The sequence below is a fragment of the Panulirus ornatus genome, chromosome 27 (assembly GCF_036320965.1).
Source record: "Panulirus ornatus isolate Po-2019 chromosome 27, ASM3632096v1, whole genome shotgun sequence".
In the NCBI taxonomy this organism is placed as follows: Eukaryota; Metazoa; Arthropoda; class Malacostraca; order Decapoda; family Palinuridae; genus Panulirus; species Panulirus ornatus.
In genome coordinates, this window is record NC_092250.1 from 4,758,887 (window position 1) to 4,778,886 (window position 20,000).

The 20,000-nt window shown below is 58.1% G+C and overlaps 1 protein-coding gene across 1 annotated transcript in view; it reads right to left on the reverse strand.

Moving 5' to 3' along the window:
* The window catches only part of LOC139757560 (neural-cadherin-like), a 90,798-nt gene that overhangs the window by 60,606 nt on the left and 10,192 nt on the right, over positions 1 to 20,000 (reverse strand). Inside the window, exons 2-5 of the mRNA XM_071678151.1 lie at positions 19,597 to 19,830; positions 17,619 to 17,794; positions 13,257 to 13,403; positions 10,419 to 10,595 (exon numbers count right to left, since the gene is read on the reverse strand). Coding sequence (XP_071534252.1) covers positions 10,419 to 10,595; positions 13,257 to 13,403; positions 17,619 to 17,794; positions 19,597 to 19,830 — 734 coding nt within the window. The remainder of the gene's footprint in view (positions 1 to 10,418; positions 10,596 to 13,256; positions 13,404 to 17,618; positions 17,795 to 19,596; positions 19,831 to 20,000) is intronic.

The following is a 20,000-nucleotide window of genomic DNA, read 5'->3' on the forward strand; positions in this document are numbered from 1 at the left end:
AGAGGGAGGGCCTCATGAATGCGTAGGTAGATAACACAGGAGGGAGGGCCTCATGAATGTGTAGGGAGAGAACACAAGAGGGAGGGCCTCATGAATGCGTAGGTAGATAACACAGGAGGGAGGGCCTCATGAATGTGTAGGGAGAGAACACAAGAGGGAGGGCCTCATGAATGCGTAGGTAGATAACACAGGAGGGAGGGCCTCATGAATGTGTAGGGAGAGAACACAAGAGGGAGGGCCTCATGAATGCGTAGGTAGAGAACACAGGAGGGAGGGCCTCATGAATGCGTAGGTAGAGAACACAGGAGGGCCTCATGAATGTGTAGGTAGAGAACACAAGAGGGAGGGCCTCATGAATGCGTAGGTAGAGAACACAGGAGGGAGGGGGCCCTCATGGATGTGTAGGGAGAGAACACAGGAGGGAGGGCCTCATGAATGCGTAGGGAGAGAACACAAGAGGGAGGGCCTCATGAATGCGTAGGTAGAGAACACAGGAGGGAGGGCCTCATGAATGCGTAGGGAGAGAACACAAGAGGGAGGGCCTCATGAATGCGTAGGTAGATAACACAGGAGGGAGGGGGCCCTCATGAATGCGTAGGTAGAGAACACAGGAGGGAGGGCCTCATGAATGTGTAGGTAGAGAACACAGGAGGGAGGGGGCCCTCATGGATGCGTAGGTAGAGAACACAGGAGGGAGGGCCTCATGAATGCGTAGGTAGATAACACAGGAGGCAGGGCCTCATGAATGCGTAGGTAGAGAACACAGGAGGGAGGGCCTCATGAATGTGTAGGTAGAGAACACAGGAGGGAGGGCCTCATGAATGCGTAGGTAGAGAACACAGGAGGGAGGGGACCCTCATGGATGCGTAGGGAGAGAACACAGGAGGGAGGGCCTCATGAATGCGTAGGTAGAGAACACAGGAGGGAGGGCCTCATGAATGCGTAGGGAGAGAACACAGGAGGGAGGGCCTCATGAATGCGTAGATAGAGAACACAGGAGGGAGGGCCTCATGAATGCGTAGGTAGAGAACACAGGAGGGAGGGGGCCCTCATGGATGCGTAGGGAGAGAACACAGGAGGGAGGGCCTCATGAATGCGTAGGTAGAGAACACAGGAGGGAGGGCCTCATGAATGCGTAGGTAGAGAACACAGGAGGGAGGGCCTCATGAATGCGTAGGTAGAGAACACAGGAGGGAGGGGGCCCTCATGGATGTGTAGGGAGAGAACACAGGAGGGAGGGCCTCATGAATGCGTAGGGAGAGAACACAGGAGGGAGGGCCTCATGAATGCGTAGGTAGAGAACACAGGAGGGAGGGCCTCATGAATGGGTAGGTAGAGAACACAGGAGGGAGGGGGCCCTCATGGACGCGTAGGGAGAGAACACAGGAGGGAGGGCCTCATGAATGCGTAGGTAGAGAACACAGGAGGGAGGGCCTCATGAATGCGTAGGTAGAGAACACAGGAGGGAGGGCCTCATGAATGCGTAGGTAGAGAACACAGGAGGGAGGGGGCCCTCATGGATGTGTAGGGAGAGAACACAGGAGGGAGGGCCTCATGAATGCGTAGGTAGAGAACACAGGAGGGAGGGCCTCATGAATGCGTAGGTAGAGAACAAAGGAGGGCCTCATGAATGCGTAGGTAGAGAACACAGGAGGGAGGGGGCCCTCATGGATGTGTAGGGAGAGAACACAGGAGGGAGGGGGCCCTCATGAATACACCATCAGAAAACACAGGAGACAGAAGACCACCCCCCACGGACGCGCCAGCAGGAGAGAGAGAGAGAGAGAGAGAGAGAGAGAGAGAGAGAGAGAGAGAGAGAGAGAGAGAGAGAGAGAGAGAGAGAGAGAGTGTTATGTTGACGCTGGCGTTACACAGAGAGCTGGGGGAGTGACCCACGGGGCGGGGCAGACCCTAGCTAGTGTGGTGGGTGTGAGTGTCCGGGGCCGGGACGGGTGATGACGTGGGGGGTGTGTGTGGGGTGTGTGGGGGTGTGTGGGACAGTACACAAATGAAGATCTGACGGGTGACGGTAATATACACACGATGGATGACGATTAATATGGACGGTATGGACGGGTGTACGTACACGGTGGAGACAGGCACAGTACGCTTGGGTGACGATGCCTGCCTCCCACAGTCACCCACACTGCTGCTACAGCCCACAGTCACCCACACTGCTGCTACAACCTACAGTCACCCACACTGCTGCTACAACCCACAGTCACCCACACTGCTGTTACAACCCTCAGTCACCCACACTGCTGCTACAACCTACAGTCACCCACACAGCTGCTACAACCCACAGTCACCCACACTGCTGCTACAACCCACAGTCACCCACACTGCTACAACCCTCAGTCACCTACACTGCTGCTACAACCCACAGTCACCCACACTGCTACACCCTCAGTCACCCACACTGCTGCTAAAACCCTAAGTCACCCACACTGCTGCTACAACCCACAGTCACCCACACTGCTGCTACAACCCACAGTCACCCACACTGCTGCTACAACCCTCAGTCACCCACACTGCTACACCCTCAGTCACCCACACTGCTGCTACAACCCACAGTCACCCACACTGCTACACCCTCAGTCACCCACACTGCTGCTACAACCCACAGTCACCCACACTGCTACAACCCTCAGTCACCCACACTGCCGCTACAACCCACAGTCACCCACACTGCTGCTACAACCCACAGTCACCCACACTGCTGCTACAACCCACAGTCACCCACACTGCTGCTACAACCCTCAGTCACCCACACTGCTGCTACAACCCTCAGTCACCCACACTGCTGCTACAACCCACAGTCACCCACACTGCTGCTACAACCCACAGTCACCCACACTGCTACACCCTCAGTCACCCACACTGCCGCTACAACCCACAGTCACCCACACTGCTGCTACAACCCTCAGTCACCCACACTGCTGCTACAACCCACAGTCACCCACACTGCTGCTACAACCCACAGTCACCCACACTGCTGCTACAACCCACAGTCACCCACACTGCTGCTACAACCTACAGTCACCCACACTGCTGCTACAACCCTCAGTCACCCACACTGCTGCTACAACCCACAGTCACCCACACTGCTGCTACAACCCACAGTCACCACACTGCTGCTACAACCACAGTCACCCACACTGCTCCTACAACCCACAGTCACCCACACTGCTGCTACAACCCTCAGTCACCCACACTGCTGCTACAACCTCAGTCACCCACACTGCTGCTACAACCCACAGTCACCCACACTGCCGCTACAACCCACAGTCACCCACACTGCTGCTACAACCACAGTCACCCACACTGCCTGCTACAACCCTCAGTCACCCACACTGCCGCTACAACCCACAGTCACCCACACTGCTGCTACAACCCTCAGTCACCCACACTGCTGCTACAACCCACAGTCACCCACACTGCTGCTACAACCCACAGTCACCCACACTGCTGCTACAACCTACAGTCACCCACACTGCTGCTACAACCCTCAGTCACCCACACTGCCGCTACAACCCACAGTCACCCACACTGCTGCTACAACCCTCAGTCACCCACACTGCTGCTACAACCCTCAGTCACCCACACTGCGCTACAACCCACAGTCACCCACACTGCTGCTACAACCCTCAGTCACCCACACTGCTGCTACAACCCACAGTCACCCACACTGCTGCTCCCCACCCCACCCCACTCTTACAAACCCACAGTCCCCCAACGGGCTGCTAAAAACCCCGGGTCCCCACACTGCTGTTTAAAACCCCCTCAGTCCCCCCAATGCTGCTACAACCCACAGTCCCCCACATGCTCCTAAAAAACCCACGTCCCCACACTGTTTGCAAACAAAAAAGAACCCCATTCCCTTAACCCATACACCCAGCTGCTACAAAAAACCCCCAAAAAGTCACCCATACTCCGCAAAACCCCCCCACGGGGTCACCCACACTGCCCTACAACCTCGTCCCCCAAACCTTCAAAATAACCCCTCCCTGCTAAAAACCCACAGTCACCCACACTCTGCTACAAACCCACAGTCACCCACACTGCTGCTAAAAAAACCCATACCCACATCCCCAAAACCCCTTTTTGCTGCTAAAAAACCCAGCCACCCACACTGCTGCTTACAACCCACAGTCACCCACCCGCTGTTTAAAAACCCACAGTCACCCACACTGCGGGCAAAAAACCCCCAGTCTCCCCACATACTGCTACAAACCCCCCAGTCACCCCAACAACTGCTGCTAAAAACCCACGTAAAACCCCATTACGCTCCTACAACCCACTTCCCCCACACTGCGCTAAAACCCCATTTTTCCCCCACACTCCCCCCCTAAAAACCAACCCCAACCCCCAAAAAAGTCACCCACACTGCTGCTCCCAAAACCCAAGTCAAAAACCCAAGGGTCACCCACACTGCTGCTACAACCCACAGCCCCCCCACACGCTGTAAAAAACCCACAGTCACCCCACCCTGCTTACAACCCCCCAAGTCCCCCACACTGCTGCTACAAACCCCATTCCCCAACTGCTGCTAAAAACCCCAACGGGTAAACCCACACTGCTTTTACAACCCACGTCACCCCCCAATGCTGCTAAAAAACCCCCACAGTCACCCACACTGCCCCTAAAACCCCAGTCAACCCACACTGCGGGCTACAACCCAAGTCACCCACACTCCCGCTCCCCCAAGAAAAAACAACCCCACCACCCACACGGGCTGCTACAACCCACAGTCCCCCCACACTGCTGCAACCCCCAACCCAAAATTCACCCACGCCCCCCCTGCGGGCTACAAAAACCCCCAAAAATTTTTAAAACCTCCACAAACTGCGCTACAACCCCAGCCCACCCACACTGCCTGCTAAAAAACCCACAGTCCCCACACTCCCGCTACAACCCTCAGTAAACCCAAACACTGCTGCTACAAAAAGCCCCCCCTTGCTACCCCCAACCCCCCAAACCCCAAAAACCCACAGCCCCCAACCTGCTCCAAACCCCCCGTCACCCCACTCCCGCAAAACAACCCCTCCCCCCCACACTGCGGGGAAAACCCCTGCAAAGCTCCAACCCACAGCACCCACACTCCCTTTACCCACAAACCCACGTCCCCCCACAACTCCCGCTAAAAACCCCACATTTCCCCCACCCCCAAAACCTCCCCCCTGTTTAAACCCAAGTAAATCCACACTGTGCTAAAAATACCCCACAGTCCCCCACAGTAAATTAAAGCGTAGCGGGGCCCCACATACGCCAGGGGCATCTGGGGGCCCGGGGGGCGGGTAAACCCCTTCCACCCCCCGGGCCCAAAGGCCCCGGGGCTGCTTAACCCCCCCCCCCCCCCCCCCCCCTGGTCACTCGAGAAAACGAAATTTTGGACCCATCCAAAAAGGGTCACGGACTTTAGGGCCGTTGCGGGTTACGCCCCCGTGAGGGGGGGGGGGGGGGTTTGGGGGGGTTTGTGGACCAGGGGGTTTTTTTTGTGGGGGGTGGGGGGGGGGGGTCGGTAAAGCCCGTGGGGGCTTTTTTGGTTACCCCCAGGGGGGGGTCAGTCGTGGGGGGGCGGGGTGGTCGATCACCTTTGTGGGTTTTTTGGTAGGAGGCGTGGTGGTCGCGCCCGGGGGGGGTCTTTGGGAAAAGTGGGGGTCTGGGGGCTTTGGTGGTCGTACTAAACCCGTGGGGGTCATGGGAGGGCGTGGTGGTTTACCACCCGCCCGGGGTATGGGGGGCGGGGTTGGTCGTACCCCACCCTGTCGGGGGTAAGGGAAGGCGTGGGGGTTTCAAAACTCACCACGGGGTCGTGGGGGGGCCCGGGGCCCGGTCGCGCCCAGGGGGGGGTCGGGGGAGGGCGTGGTGGTGGGGCGCCCCGGGGGGGGGGTCATTCGGGGAGGGCCCGTGGGGGTCCCCGCCCGGGGGTTGTCGTGGGGGGGGGGCGTGGGGGTCGCGCCCCCGGGGGTTTTGTCGTGGGAGGGCGTGGTGGGTCGGTACTCACCACACCCGGGTCGGGGTTCGTGGGCTGTGAAGGGCGGCCCGGAAGGGTGCCGGGGGCGGCGTCCACCCTGATTGACTGGGCGTGCGGGCGCGGAACGTGGTGGGTTTCGTCACGTCCCTCACACTGACGGACACCCACGCGCCTATCGCTAGGTGGGGGCGGGTCCGTCCACGCCACCAGCGCCCCCTGCAGGAGGGAGTAAAGAGAGAGAGAGATAGAGAGAGAGTGAGGGGCAGTGTAGAGAGAGTGGAGAGTGGGAGGGAGAGAGAGGAACAGACGGGCGTTAACAAGGGCGTAAGAGAGGACGAGGAGGGAGAGGAGGAGAGGAGTGGAGGAGGATGTGGAGAGTATGGTTGAGTGAGTGGGGGAGGAGGGAGAGTGAGAGAGGAGCTTCAGAAATAGGAACGTTAAGGAGGAAGAGAGGAGGGGGGAAGACGGGGGGTTGTGATGAGAGGTGGAGAGGGGAGAGTGAGAGAGAGCTTCAAAAGAGGAGTGAGAGAGAGGGGGATTGGGGGGAAAGGGGAAAAAGAAAGGGGGGAGTGAGTGGGGGAGGAAGAGTGGGTTTTGTTGACGCTGGCGTTTAAAAGAAGCTGGGGGGGTGGGCCAAAGGGGGGGGCAAGACCTAGCTAGTGTGGTGGGTGTTTAGTGTCCGGGGGCGGGGAGGGTGGGGGGGAGTGGGGGTGTGTGGGGGGTGTGGGCAGTTCCTTTTGGGGTTTTTTTGGGGGTTTTGTTTTTTTGGGAGTAAATTTTTTTTTTTTTAGATTGGTTTTACGGTATTTTACACAGATGGATGCGATTAATTTGGACGGTAGGACGGTGTACGTACACGGTGGAGACAGGCACCCGTACGCTTGGGTGACGTGCCTTGCCCTCCCCCAGTCCCCACATGCTGCTACAGCCCCCAGTCACCCCAAAGGGTGCTACAACCCACAGTCACCCACACTGCTGCTACAACCACAGTCACCCACACTGCTGTTACAACCCTCAGTCACCCACATGCTGCTACAACTACAGTCACCCACACAGTGCTACAACCCCAGCACCCACACTGTGCTCAAACCCACAGTCACCCACACTGCTACAACCCTCAGTCACTACACTGCTGCTACAACCCAAAAGTCACCCACACTGCTACACCTCAGTCACCAACACTGCTGCTAAAACCTAAGTCACCCACACTGCTGCTACACCACAGTCACCCACACTGCTGCTACAACCCAGTCACCCACACTGCTGCTACAACCCTCAGTCACCCACACTGCTACACCCTCAGTCACCACACTGCTGCTACAACCCACCAGTCACCCACACTGCTACTCCCTCAGTCTCCCACTGCTGCTACAACCCACAGTCACCCACACTGCTACAACCCTCAGTCACCCACACTGCCGCTACAACCCACAGTCACCCACACTGCTGCTACAACCACAGTCACCCATCTGCTGTACAACCCCCAGTCACCCACACTGCTGCTACAACCCCAGTCACCCCCATGCTGGGTACAACCCTCAGTCACCACACTGCGCTACAACCCCAGTCACCCACACTGCTGCTACAACCCACAGTCCCCACACTGCGACACCTCAGTCAACCCATGCGTCAATCCCACAGTCCCATCTGCTTTCTACACTCAGTCACCCACACTGCTGCTACAACCACAGTCACCCACATGCTGCTAAACCCAGTCACCCACACTGCTGCTACAACCCACAGTCACCCACACTGCTGCTACAACCCACAGTCACCCACACTTTCTGCTACAACCTCAGTCACCACACTGCTGCTACAACCCAAAAGTCACCCACACTGCAGCTACACCCTCAGTCACCCACATGCTGCTACAACCCACAGTCACCCACACTGCTGCTACAACCCACAGTCACCCACACTGCTGCTACCCAACCCACAGTCACCCACACTGCTCGCTACAACCCTACCAGTCACCCACACGTGCTACAAACCTCAGTCACCCACACTGTGCTACAACCTACAGTCACCCACAGCTGCTACAAACCTCAGTCACCCACACTGCTGCTACAACCACAGTACCCACACTGCTGCTAAACACCTCAGTCACCCACACTGCTCTACAAACCCACAGTCACCCACACTGCTGCTACAAACCACAGTCACCCACACTGCTGCTACAACCCACAGTCACCACACTGCTGCTACAACCACAGTCACCCACACTGTCTACAACCCACCGTCACCCACACTGCTGCTACAACCCTCAGTCACCCACACTGCTGCTACACCCCACAGTCACCCATACTCCCGCTACAACCCACAGTCACCCACACTGCTCTACAACCCTCAGTCACCCACACTGCTGCTACAACCTACAGTCACCCACCCTGCTGCTACAACCACAGTCACCCACACTGCTGCTACAACCCACAGTCACCCACACTGCTGCTACAAACCTCAGTCACCCACACTGCTCCTACAACCCACAGTCACCCATACTGCTGCTACAAACCTCAGTCACCCACACTGCTGCTACAACCCACAGTCACCCACACTGCTGCTACAACCCACAGTCACCCACACTGCTGCTACAACCCACAGTCTCCCACACTGCTGCTACAACCTCAGTCACCCACACTGCTGCTACAACCCACAGTCACCCATACTGCTGCTACAACCCACAGTCACCCACACTGCCGCTACAACCTACAGTCACCCACACTGCTGCTACAAACCTCAGTCACCCACACTGCTGCTACAACCTACAGTCACCCACACTGCTGCTACAACCCACAGTCACCCACACTGCTGCTACAACCCACAGTCACCCACACTGCTGCTACAACCCACAGTCACCCACACTGCTGCTACAACCCACAGTCACCCACACTGCTGCTACAACCCACAGTCTCCCACACTGCTGCTACAACCCTCAGTCACCCATACTGCTGCTACAACCCACAGTCACCCACACTGCTGCTACAACCCACAGTCACCCACACTGCTGCTACAACCCACAGTCACCCACACTGCTCCTACAACCCACAGTCACCCACACTGCTGCTACAACCCTAAGTCACCCACACTGCTGCTACAACCCACAGTCACCCACACTGCTGCTACAACCCACAGTCACCCACACTGCTGCTACAACCCACAGTCACCCACACTGCTGCTACAACCCACAGTCACCCACACTGCTGCTACAACCCACAGTCACCCACACTGCTGCTACAACCCACAGTCACCCACACTGCTGCTACAACCCACAGTCACCCACACTGCTGCTACAACCCTCAGTCACCCACACTGCTGCTACAACCCACAGTCACCCACACTGCCGCTACAACCCTCAGTCACCCACACTGCTGCTACAACCCACAGTCACCCACACTGCTGCTACAACCCACAGTCACCCACACTGCTGCTACAACCCACAGTCACCCACACTGCTGCTACAACCCACAGTCACCCACACTGCTGCTACAACCCACAGTCACCCACACTGCTGCTACAACCCTCAGTCACCCACACTGCTGCTACAACCCACAGTCACCCACACTGCTCCTACAACCCACAGTCACCCACACTGCTGCTACAACCCTCAGTCACCCACACTGCTGCTACAACCCACAGTCACCCACACTGCTCCTACAACCCACAGTCACCCACACTGCTGCTACAACCCACAGTCACCCACACTGCTGCTACAACCCACAGTCACCCACACTGCTGCTACAACCCACAGTCACAGTCATCAGCGTAGCGCGCCCCACATACGCCAGCAGCATCTGGCGTACCGGGGCGGGTCACCCGTCCACGCCCTGGCCAGACCCGGCGCTGCTTAACACCCCCCCCCCCCCCCGTGGTCGCTCGAGATACGCAATTTGACGCATCCAAGAAGGACACGAGACTTTACGCCGTTCGCAGGTACGCCGCGTGAGTGGGGGGGGGGGGGGGTTAGTGGGGGTTTGTGGGACTAGGGGCGTGTGTGAGGGGTGGGGGGGGGGGGTCGGTCAGTCGTGGGAGGCGTGGTGGTTGCGCCCAGGGGTAGGTCAGTCGTGGGAGGGCGTGGTGGTCGTACTCACCATGTCGAGGTTGTAGGAGGCGTGGTGGTCGCGCCCAGGGGGGTCGTTGGAGAAGTGGTGGTCGTGGGAGGCGTGGTGGTCGTACTCACCCTGTCGGGGTCATGGGAGGGCGTGGTGGTCGTACTCACCCTGTCGGGGTCATGGGAGGGCGTGGTGGTCGTACTCACCCTGTCAGGGTCATGGAAGGCGTGGCGGTCGAACTCACCACGGGGTCGTGGGAGGGCGTGGCGGTCGCGCCCAGGGGTGGGTCGTGGGAGGGCGTGGTGGTCGCGCCCAGGGGGGTTGTCGTGGGAGGCGTGGTGGTTGCGCCCAGGGGTAGGTCAGTCGTGGGAGGGCGTGGTGGTCGTACTCACCCTGTCGGGGTCGTGGGCTGGAAGGGCGGCCAGGAGGGTGCCGGGGGCGGCGTCCTCCCTGATGGTGACGTGGGCGTGCGGGCGGCGGAACTGTGGTGGGTTGTCGTTCACGTCCCTCAGACGGACGGACACCCACGCGCTCGCCAGGTGGCGCGGGTCCGTCCACCCACCGCGCCCCTGCAGGAGGGAGGGAAAGAGAGAGAGAGAGAGAGAGAGTGAGGGGCAGTGTGAGAGAGAGTGAGTGTGGGAGGGAGAGAGGAACAGATGGGCGTTAACAAGGGAGAGGAGGAGGAGGAGGAGGAAGAGGAGGAGGAGGGAGAGGAGAGTGAGAGGGGGAGGGAGAGAGTGGGAGAGAGCTTCAGAAATAGGAGTGAGAGGAGGAGGAGGAGGGAGGGAGGGATAGGAGGGTGTGAGTGAGTGCGGGAGGGATAGAGTGAGAGAGAGAGCTTCAGAAAGACGAGTGAGAGGAGGAGGAGGGAGAGGAGGGTGTGAGTGAGTGGGGGAGAGGGAGAGTGAGAGAGAGCTTCAGAAATAGGAGTGAGAGGAGGAAGAGGAGGAGGGAGGGAAGAGGGGGGTGTGAGTGAGTGGGGGAGAGGGAGAGTGAGAGAGAGCTTCAGAAATAGGAGTGAGAGGAGGAAGAGGAGGAGGGAGGGAAGAGGGGGGTGTGAGTGAGAGGGGGAGGGAGAGAGTGGGAGAGAGCTTCAGAAAGAGGAGTGAGAGGAGGAGGAGGAGGGAGGGATAGGAGGGTGTGAGTGAGAGCGGTAGGGAGAGAGTGAGAGAGAGCTTCAGAAATAGGAGTGACAGGAAGAGGAGGTGGGAGGGGGAAGAGGAGAGTGTGAGTGAGAGGGGAAGGGAGAGAAGGACTGTCAGTAAGAGAAGGGAGAGGAGGAGGAGGAGGAGGAGGAGGAGGAGGAGGAGGAGGAGGAGAAGGAGGGGGAAGAGGAGAGTGTGAGTGAGAGGGGAAGGGAGAGAGGGAGCGTCAGTAAGAGAAGGGAGAGGAGGAGGAGGAGGGGGAAGAGGAGGGTGTGAGTGAGAGGGGAAGGGAGAGAAGGAGCGTCAGTAAGAGAAGGGAGAGGAGGAGGAGGAGGAGGAGGAGGAGGAGAGAGCTTCAGAAAGAGGAGTGAGAGGAAGAGGGGGAAGAGGAGGGTGTGAGTGAGGAAGGGAGGGAGGGAGAGAGCGTCAGTGAGGGCCAGAGTGAGGAAGTGAGAGTGATGTAAAGGAACGTGAAGATGAGTGAGAGTAAACCAGTGAGAGAGGGGAAGGAGAGCGGAGGTCAAAGTCGCAAGGAAGGGAGGTCTCGCCACTCTCCCAAAAGGAGAGGGAGGTCTCGCCACTCACCCAGAAGGAGAGGAGGTCTCGCCACTCACCCAGAGGGAGAGGAGGTCTCGCCACTCACCCAGAGGGAGAGGAGGTCTCGCCACTCACCCAAAGGAGAGGAGGTCTCGCCACTCACCCAGAGGGAGAGGAGGTCTCGCCACTCACCCAGAGGGAGAGGAGGTCTCGCCACTCACTCAGAGGGAGAGGAGGTCTCGCCACTCACCCAGAGGAAGAGGAGGTCTCGCCACTCACCCAGAGGGAGAGGAGGTCTCGCCACTCACCCAGAGGGAGAGGAGGTCTCGCCACTCATCCAGAGGGAGAGGAGGTCTCGCTACTCACCCAGAGGGAGAGGAGGTCTCGCCACTCACCCAGAGGGAGAGGAGGTCTCGCCACTCATCCAAGGAGGAGAGGAGGTCTCGCCACTCACCCAGACGGAGAGGAGGTCTCGCCACTCACCCAGAGGGAGAGGAGGTCTCGCCACTCACCCAGAGGGAGAGGAGGTCTCGCCACTCACCCAGGAGGAGAGGGAGGTCTCGCCACTCACCCAGAGGGAGAGGAGGTCTCGCCACTCACCCAGGAGAGGAGGTCTCGCCACTCACCCAGAAGGAGAGGAGGTCTCGCCACTCACCCAGGAGAGAGGAGGTCTCGCCACTCACCCAGAGGGAGAAGAGGTCTCGCCACTCACCCAGAAGGAGAGGAGGTCTCGCCACTCACCCAGAGGGAGAAGAGGTCTCGCACTCACCCAGAGGAGAGGAGGTCTCGCCACTCACCCAGAGGGAGAGGAGGTCTCGCCACTCACCCAGAGGGAGAAGAGTCTCGCCACTCACCCAGAGGGAGAGGAGGTCTCGCCACTCACCCAGAGGGAGAGGAGGTCTCGCCACTCACCCAGAGGAGAGGAGGTCTCGCCACTCACCCAGAGGGAGAGGAGGTCTCGCCACTCACCCAGAGGGAGAGGAGGTCTCGCCACTCACCCAGAGGGAGAGGAGGTCTCGCCACTCACCCAGAGGGAGAGGAGGTCTCGCCACTCACCCAGAGGGAGAGGAGGTCTCGCCACTCACCCAGAGGGAGAGGAGGTCTCGCCACTCACCCAGAGGGAGAGGAGGTCTCGCCACTCACCCAGAGGGAGAGGAGGTCTCGCCACTCACCCAGAGGGAGAGGAGGTCTCGCACTCACCCAGAAGGAGAGGAGGTCTCGCCACTCACCCAGAGGGAGAGAAGGTCTCGCCACTCACCCAGAGGGAGAGGAGGTCTCGCCATTCACCCAGAGGGAGAGGAGGTCTCGCCACTCACCCAGAGGGAGAGGAGGTCTCGCCACTCACCCAGAGGGAGAGGAGGTCTCGCTACTCACCCAGAGGGAGAGGAGGTCTCGCCACTCACCCAGAGGGAGAGGAGGTCTCGCCACTCACCCAGAGGGAGAGGAGGTCTCGCCACTCACCCAGAGGGAGAGGAGGTCTCGCCATTCACCCAGAGGGAGAGGAGGTCTCGCCACTCACCCAGAGGGAGAGGAGGTCTCGCCACTCACCCGGTCCGTCACTTGCACCATGAACTTGAAGCCTCGGCGATGCGTCTCGTTCTCGAAGTCGAGTGTCCTCGTGGCGTACAGCTGGCCCGTCGCGCCCACCGACCGCATGTTGAAGTGTTGCCAGCCCCACCCGCTGGCCTCCACCACCTGCGGACGAGACAACAACATCACCAGCTGCAGATGGGTCACGAGGTGAGATGCGCAGTCCCACCAGCTGGTCAAGGTGAGACTGCCTTCTGGCACCAGCTGTGGGAGAGGGGTTATGTCACCACCTGTGGTAGAGGGGTTGTGTCACCACCTGTGGTAGAGGTTTAGCCACCTGTCACCTCCCCAAACTACTCACTAGCCCACAGCCCACACCTGGCCCACAGCCCACACCTGGCCCACAGCTCACCCCTGGACCACAGCCCACGCCTGACCCACAACCCACCTGGCCCACAGCCCACACCTGACCCACAGCCCACACCTGACCCACAGCCCACACCTGGCCCACAGCCCACACCTGACCCACAACCCACCTGGCCTACAGCCCACACCTGACCCACAGCTCACCCCTGGACCACAGCCCACACCTGACCCACAACCCACCTGGCCCATAGCCCACACCTGACCCACAGCCCACACCTGGCCCACAGCCCACACCTGGCCTACAGCTCACCCCTGGCCTACAGCCCACACCTGGCCCACAGCCCACACCTGGCCCACAGCCCACACCTGACCCACAACCCGCACCTGGCTCACAGCCCACACCTAACATACATCCCACACCTGACCCACAGCCCACACCTGACCCACAACCCACCTGCCCACAGCCCACAGCTGCCCCACAGCCCACACCTAGCATATATCCCACACCTGACTCACAGCCCACACCTGACTCACAGCCCACACCTGACCCACAGCCCACACCTGGCCCACAGCCCACACCTGACCCACAACCCGCACCTGGCTCACAGCCCACACCTAGCATACATCCCACACCTGGCCCACAGCCCACACCTGACCCACAACCCACCTGCCCACAGCCCACAGCTGGCCCACAGCCCACACCTAGCATATATCCCACACCTGACTCACAGCCCACACCTGGCCCACAACCCACACCTAGCATACAGCCCACACCTGACCCATAGCCCACACCTGGCTCACAGCCCACACCTAGCATACATTCCACACCTGGCCCACAGCCCACACCTGGCTCACAGCCCACACCTGGCCTACATCCCACTCCTGACCCACAGCCCACACCTGGCCTACATCCCACACCTGACCCACAGCCCACACCTGGCCCACAGCCCACACCTAGCATACATCCCACACCTGACCCACAGCCCACACCTGGCCCACAGCCCACACCTGACCCACAGCCCACACCTGCCCTACATCCCACACCTGACCCACAGCCCACACCTGGCTCACAGCCCACACCTAGCATACATCCCACACCTGGCCCACAGCCCACACCTGGCCCACAGCCCACACCTGCCCTACATCCCACACCTGACCCACAGCCCACACCTGGCCCACAGCCCACACCTAGCATACATCCCACACCTGACCCACAGCCCACACCTGACCCACAACCCACCTGGCCCATAGCCCACACCTGACCCACAGCCCACACCTGGACCACAGCCCACACCTGACCCACAGCATACACCTGGCCCGCAGCCCACACCTGGCCCACTAACCCACCCCTGGCAATACATCACGCACCACCAGGTCGAGTACGGAGGTCGTACACATCCCACACCCCCAGCGTGAACTTCTGCAGGAGGCTAGGGACTAGGGAAGGAGGCGAGGCGGGAGACGGGTGCCCCCGGCGCAGGTGGTGAGGAAGCCAGGTGGTGAGTCCTCCTCAACTGGTTGCAGGGGCAAGAGCAGAAGGTCCCATGGGAATGGTGCGTGGTGGAACTGGTCTCGTGGAGCTTCTACAGGAGCGAGCGAGCGAACCGACGGCAGCCCAGGATCCGACTGCTGTACAGTAGGAGGGTCTCTCTCTCTCTCTCTCTCTCTCTCTCTCTCTCTCTCTCTCTCTCTCTCTCTCTCTCTCTCTCTCTACCAGTGGGTCGTGGGAGAGGGGAAAGGGGTAGGGTCGTCATCCACCCATCACCAGACATCTATCCTTGGGCCAGCTCGCCATCCATGACCCCCCCATTACCCACTCCACTCACCCATTTCCTACACCTAGCCATCTACCCTCTCACCCTCTGACCCATTCCCTAAGCCCTTCACCCATCACAGGCCAATTACCTCGCCCATGGCCAATAACCCCATCATTTCCCCCCCCTTCACCCTTTCCCACCCATCACACCTCATCGACACCATCACCCATCATAGACACCATCCAGCCATATCGCCACCCATACCCATCATGACCACCCCATTCCATCCCCATCCCAATGCACCTCACTCATCGACACCATCACCCATTCATGAGACCATCACCTATCATCGAACATACCTCATCACCATCATAGACACCCATCACCATCATCGAACCCATCACCATCATCGACACCCATCACCCATCATAACCACCCATCACCCATCCCATCGACCCATCACCCATCATCGACACCCATCACCATCATCGACACCCATCACCTATCATCGACACCCATCACCATCATCGACACCCATCACCCATCATCGACACCCATCACCCATCATCGACACCCATCACCTATCATCGACACCCATCACCATCATGACACCCATCACCATCATCGACACCCATCACCATCATCGACACCATCACCATCATCGACACCCATCACCCATCATCGACACCCATCACCCTATCATCGACACCATCACCCATCATAGACAACCCATCAACCATCATCGAACTCACCATATCGACATCTCCCGTCATCGACACCCATCACCATCATAGACACATCTCCATCATAGACACCCATCACCTATCATCGACAACCATCACCCATCATCGACACCCATCACCCATCATAGACACCCATCACCCATCATCGACACCCATCACCCGTCATAGACACCCATCATCCATCATCGACACCCATCACCCATCATCGACACCCATCACCCATCATCGACACCCATCACCCATCATAGACACCCATCATCCATCATCGAGACCCATCACCCATCATCGACACCCATCACCCATCATCGAGACCCATCACCCATCATCGACACCCATCACCCATCATCGACACCCATCACCCATCATCGACACCCATCACCCATCATAGACACCCATCACCCATCATCGACACCCATCACCCGATCATAGACACCCATCACCCATCATGGACACCCATCACCCATCATCGACATCCATCACCCCATCATAAACACCCATCACCCATCATCGACACCCATCACGCATCATAGACACCCATCACCCATCATCGACACCTATCACCCATCATCGACACCCATCACCCATCATCGACACCCATCACCCATCATCGACACCCATCACCCATCATAGACACCCATCACCCATCATCGACACCCATCACCCATCATAGACACCCATCACCCATCATCGACACCCATCACCCATCATAGACACCCATCACCCATCATCGAGACCCATCACCGCACTCAGCAAGGCACGCCCCACCAAAAAGAATGTCTGACTCCACTTTATTTGACCAGCTGGGGGTGGTGCTCCACCACCACTCCAGCTCCTCTACTCCACTTCGGCATCAAAGGGAGAATTTTTGTGTGGGGGGGAGCGTGCGCCCCCCCCTGCCAGTCAGCCTCACTGTTGACGCTGGCAGATTGGAGAGGCCAGGGCGCCCCCCCTACACACACCCAGGAACACCACCCCCGCCACCCGGGGCTCATCATCCCCACGATCCCTTCCCCATGTGGACAGTCATTCACACTCCTACCGGAGCGTCTATGGAGGACCATTCTACCCACATAGCACTCCTATGAGTCCACGGGGAAAATGAAACACGAAAAGTTCCCAAGTGCACTTTCGTGTAATAATCACATCATCAGGAATATCTTGATCACGCGCAAAATTGTGATCCTTTCCAATATATATATATATATATATATATATATATATATATATATATATATATATATAGAGAGAGAGAGAGAGAGAGAGAGAGAGAGAGAGAGAGAGAGAGAGAGAGAGAGAGAGAGAGAGAGAGAGAAAGAAGATGAGTTAGTTGGAGTCCTCCTTCTGCAGGAGGTCCCTCACGGTGGAGGGAGAAGCCCTTTGGAGCAGGATCGTTCTCGGGGGGGGGCTGACTTTCTCGTACGCCACGTTTACGACACACAGGCTCTCTCTCTCTCTCTCTCTCTCTCTCTCTCTCTCTCTCTCTCTCTCTCTCTCTCTCTCTCTCTCTCTCTCACCCTGTAGAAGAAGTAGTTGGAGGTGTCCCTGTCGACGGCCGACATCTCCAGCAGGGTCGAGCCGTCGGGAGGGCCGTCGCCCCACGTCTCGTCCACCTCCAGCTCCCACAGGTGTCGGGAGAGACGGGGCGAGTTGTCGTTCACGTCGGTGAGCCGTACCACCACCGTCCCCGTCCCTAAATGGAGCAAGAAGACGTGAAAAGATGCCACTCCTTTAAAGAGGGAACTCCCACTATCTCCTCCTACAGAATCACCTCTATGGTGTATGACGTTCCCTTGCCCCCGGTCACCAGCGAGGGAGGAGGAGGGTGTGTGTCTATAGTCATGTAGTTTACAGGATGAACGTGAGTTAATACGACTGAGTGGTCTATGAAAAAAAAAAAAAAGGGGTGTGTGTAGCTTCCGTCCAGACTCGCCAGCTGATGATCGAGACTTCGAAGTTGGAAGCACACACGTCATTTCTCACAGTTCTCTTGCCTGAAACTGAGATGTCGCCCATGTTCGTATACATTGCGGTTATGAGTCTGTCATTTGTCCTTCCATTATTCTCATTATCTAATAATTTATTGATTATATCTAAGCCATGAAGCCACACGTAGTGATAATGAGATAAACAGAATGCTAACTGAGTTTAGGAGCAGGGAACAAGAGTCATAGACACGTCTTACAGGAACATTAAACTGCTAAGGCAAATAATGTAGCTTCTTACCTTTTCTCGCACTGAACATATCCTCTCACTTTTTCTCGCACTGTACGTAGCTTCTTACCTTTTCTCGCACTGAACATATCTTCTCACTTTTTCTCGCACTGTACGTAGCTTCTTACCTTTTCTCGCACTGAACATACCCTCTCACTTTTTCTCGCACTGAACGTAGCTTCTTACCTTTTCTCGCACTGAACATATCTTCCAAACTAGTCCTACCTAACGGCCAACACAAGTGTAACTTCAGCACGTCTAATGATAGTTAGACAAACCCATTCCAAAGCCAATTTAGCTCAAACAAGAACTGATCTAATTGCCGTCTTACTTAGTTTTCCTCAATTAACAGTTTGTTGTTTCAAATTGACTCTATAGTAGACATGATTTTGCCGTAGCGTCAGTAAATGAAGGGTTGCTCGGTGTCGAGTGGGTCATATGAATGTCCTCCATCTCAGTTCGAGGATTCCACCGGCGTGAGGTGGTCTGACGAGGTCTCACCATCACAGGTGACCGAGGATGTAAGACCAGCACACCCACCCGCTTGGGTCCGCCTGGGGAAGAGGCCCACCAGACCATAGATGAAGGAGGACATAAGACCACTACTCTCACCCTTGGGTCCCAACAGACCATAGATGAAGGAGGACATAAGACCACGACTGTCACACCCTTGGGTCCGCCTGGGGAAGAGGCCCAGCAGACCATAGATGAAGGAGGGTATAAGACCACTACTCTCACCCCCTTGGGTCCGCCTGGGGAAGAGGCCCACCAGACCATAGATGACGGTGGGTATATAGACATATAGACCATCATGACTCACCTTTACGTCCACCTGAAGAAGGGGTACCACCAGACCACAGACGACGGAGGGCGCTGGCTCCAGCCACTCACAGCACTTACCCTTGAGCTCACCACCTGAAGAAGGGGTACCACCAGACCACAGACGACGGAGGGCGCTGGACCAACCACTCACAGCACTTACCCTTGAGCTCACCACCTGAAGAAGGAGGGTCCACACCAGACCAAAGACGACGAAGGAGGGCGCCAGTACTCACCCTTGAGCTCACCACCTGAAGAAGGAGGGTCCACACCAGACCAAAGACGACGAAGGAGGGCGCCAGTACTCACCCTTGAGCTCACCACCTGAAGAAGGAGAGGTCCACACCAGACCACAGACGACGAAGGAGGGCGCCAGTACTCACCCTTGAGCCCGCCACCTGAAGGAGAAAGGGGTACGTCCACACCAGACCACAGACGACGAAGGAGGGCGCCTGTACTCACCCTTGAGCCCGCCACCGTCGGTGGCCACCACCTGGATGTGGTACTCGGGCGTGGTCTCGCGATCGAGGCAGCAGAGCGCCGTCCGGATGAGTCCGGACTGCGGGTCCACGGCGAAGATGGCCTCCCCAGTCCGGTCATGGACGACGTTCTTCTGGATGGCGTACGTCAGCTGGGCGTTCGTGCCCTCGGAGGCGTCGTCCGCGTCCCACGCCGAGACGACGCCCACGGAGAGGTCTTGGGCGGTGGTGGTGGTGGGTGAGAGAGAGAGAGAGAGAGAGAGAGAGAGAGAGAGAGAGAGAGAGAGAGAGAGAGAGAGAGAGAGAGAGAGAGAGAGAGAGAGAGGCGTTACTGGCGATCGAGATGTTCCATCTACATATGAGATGGCCCCTGAGATGTTCCATCTA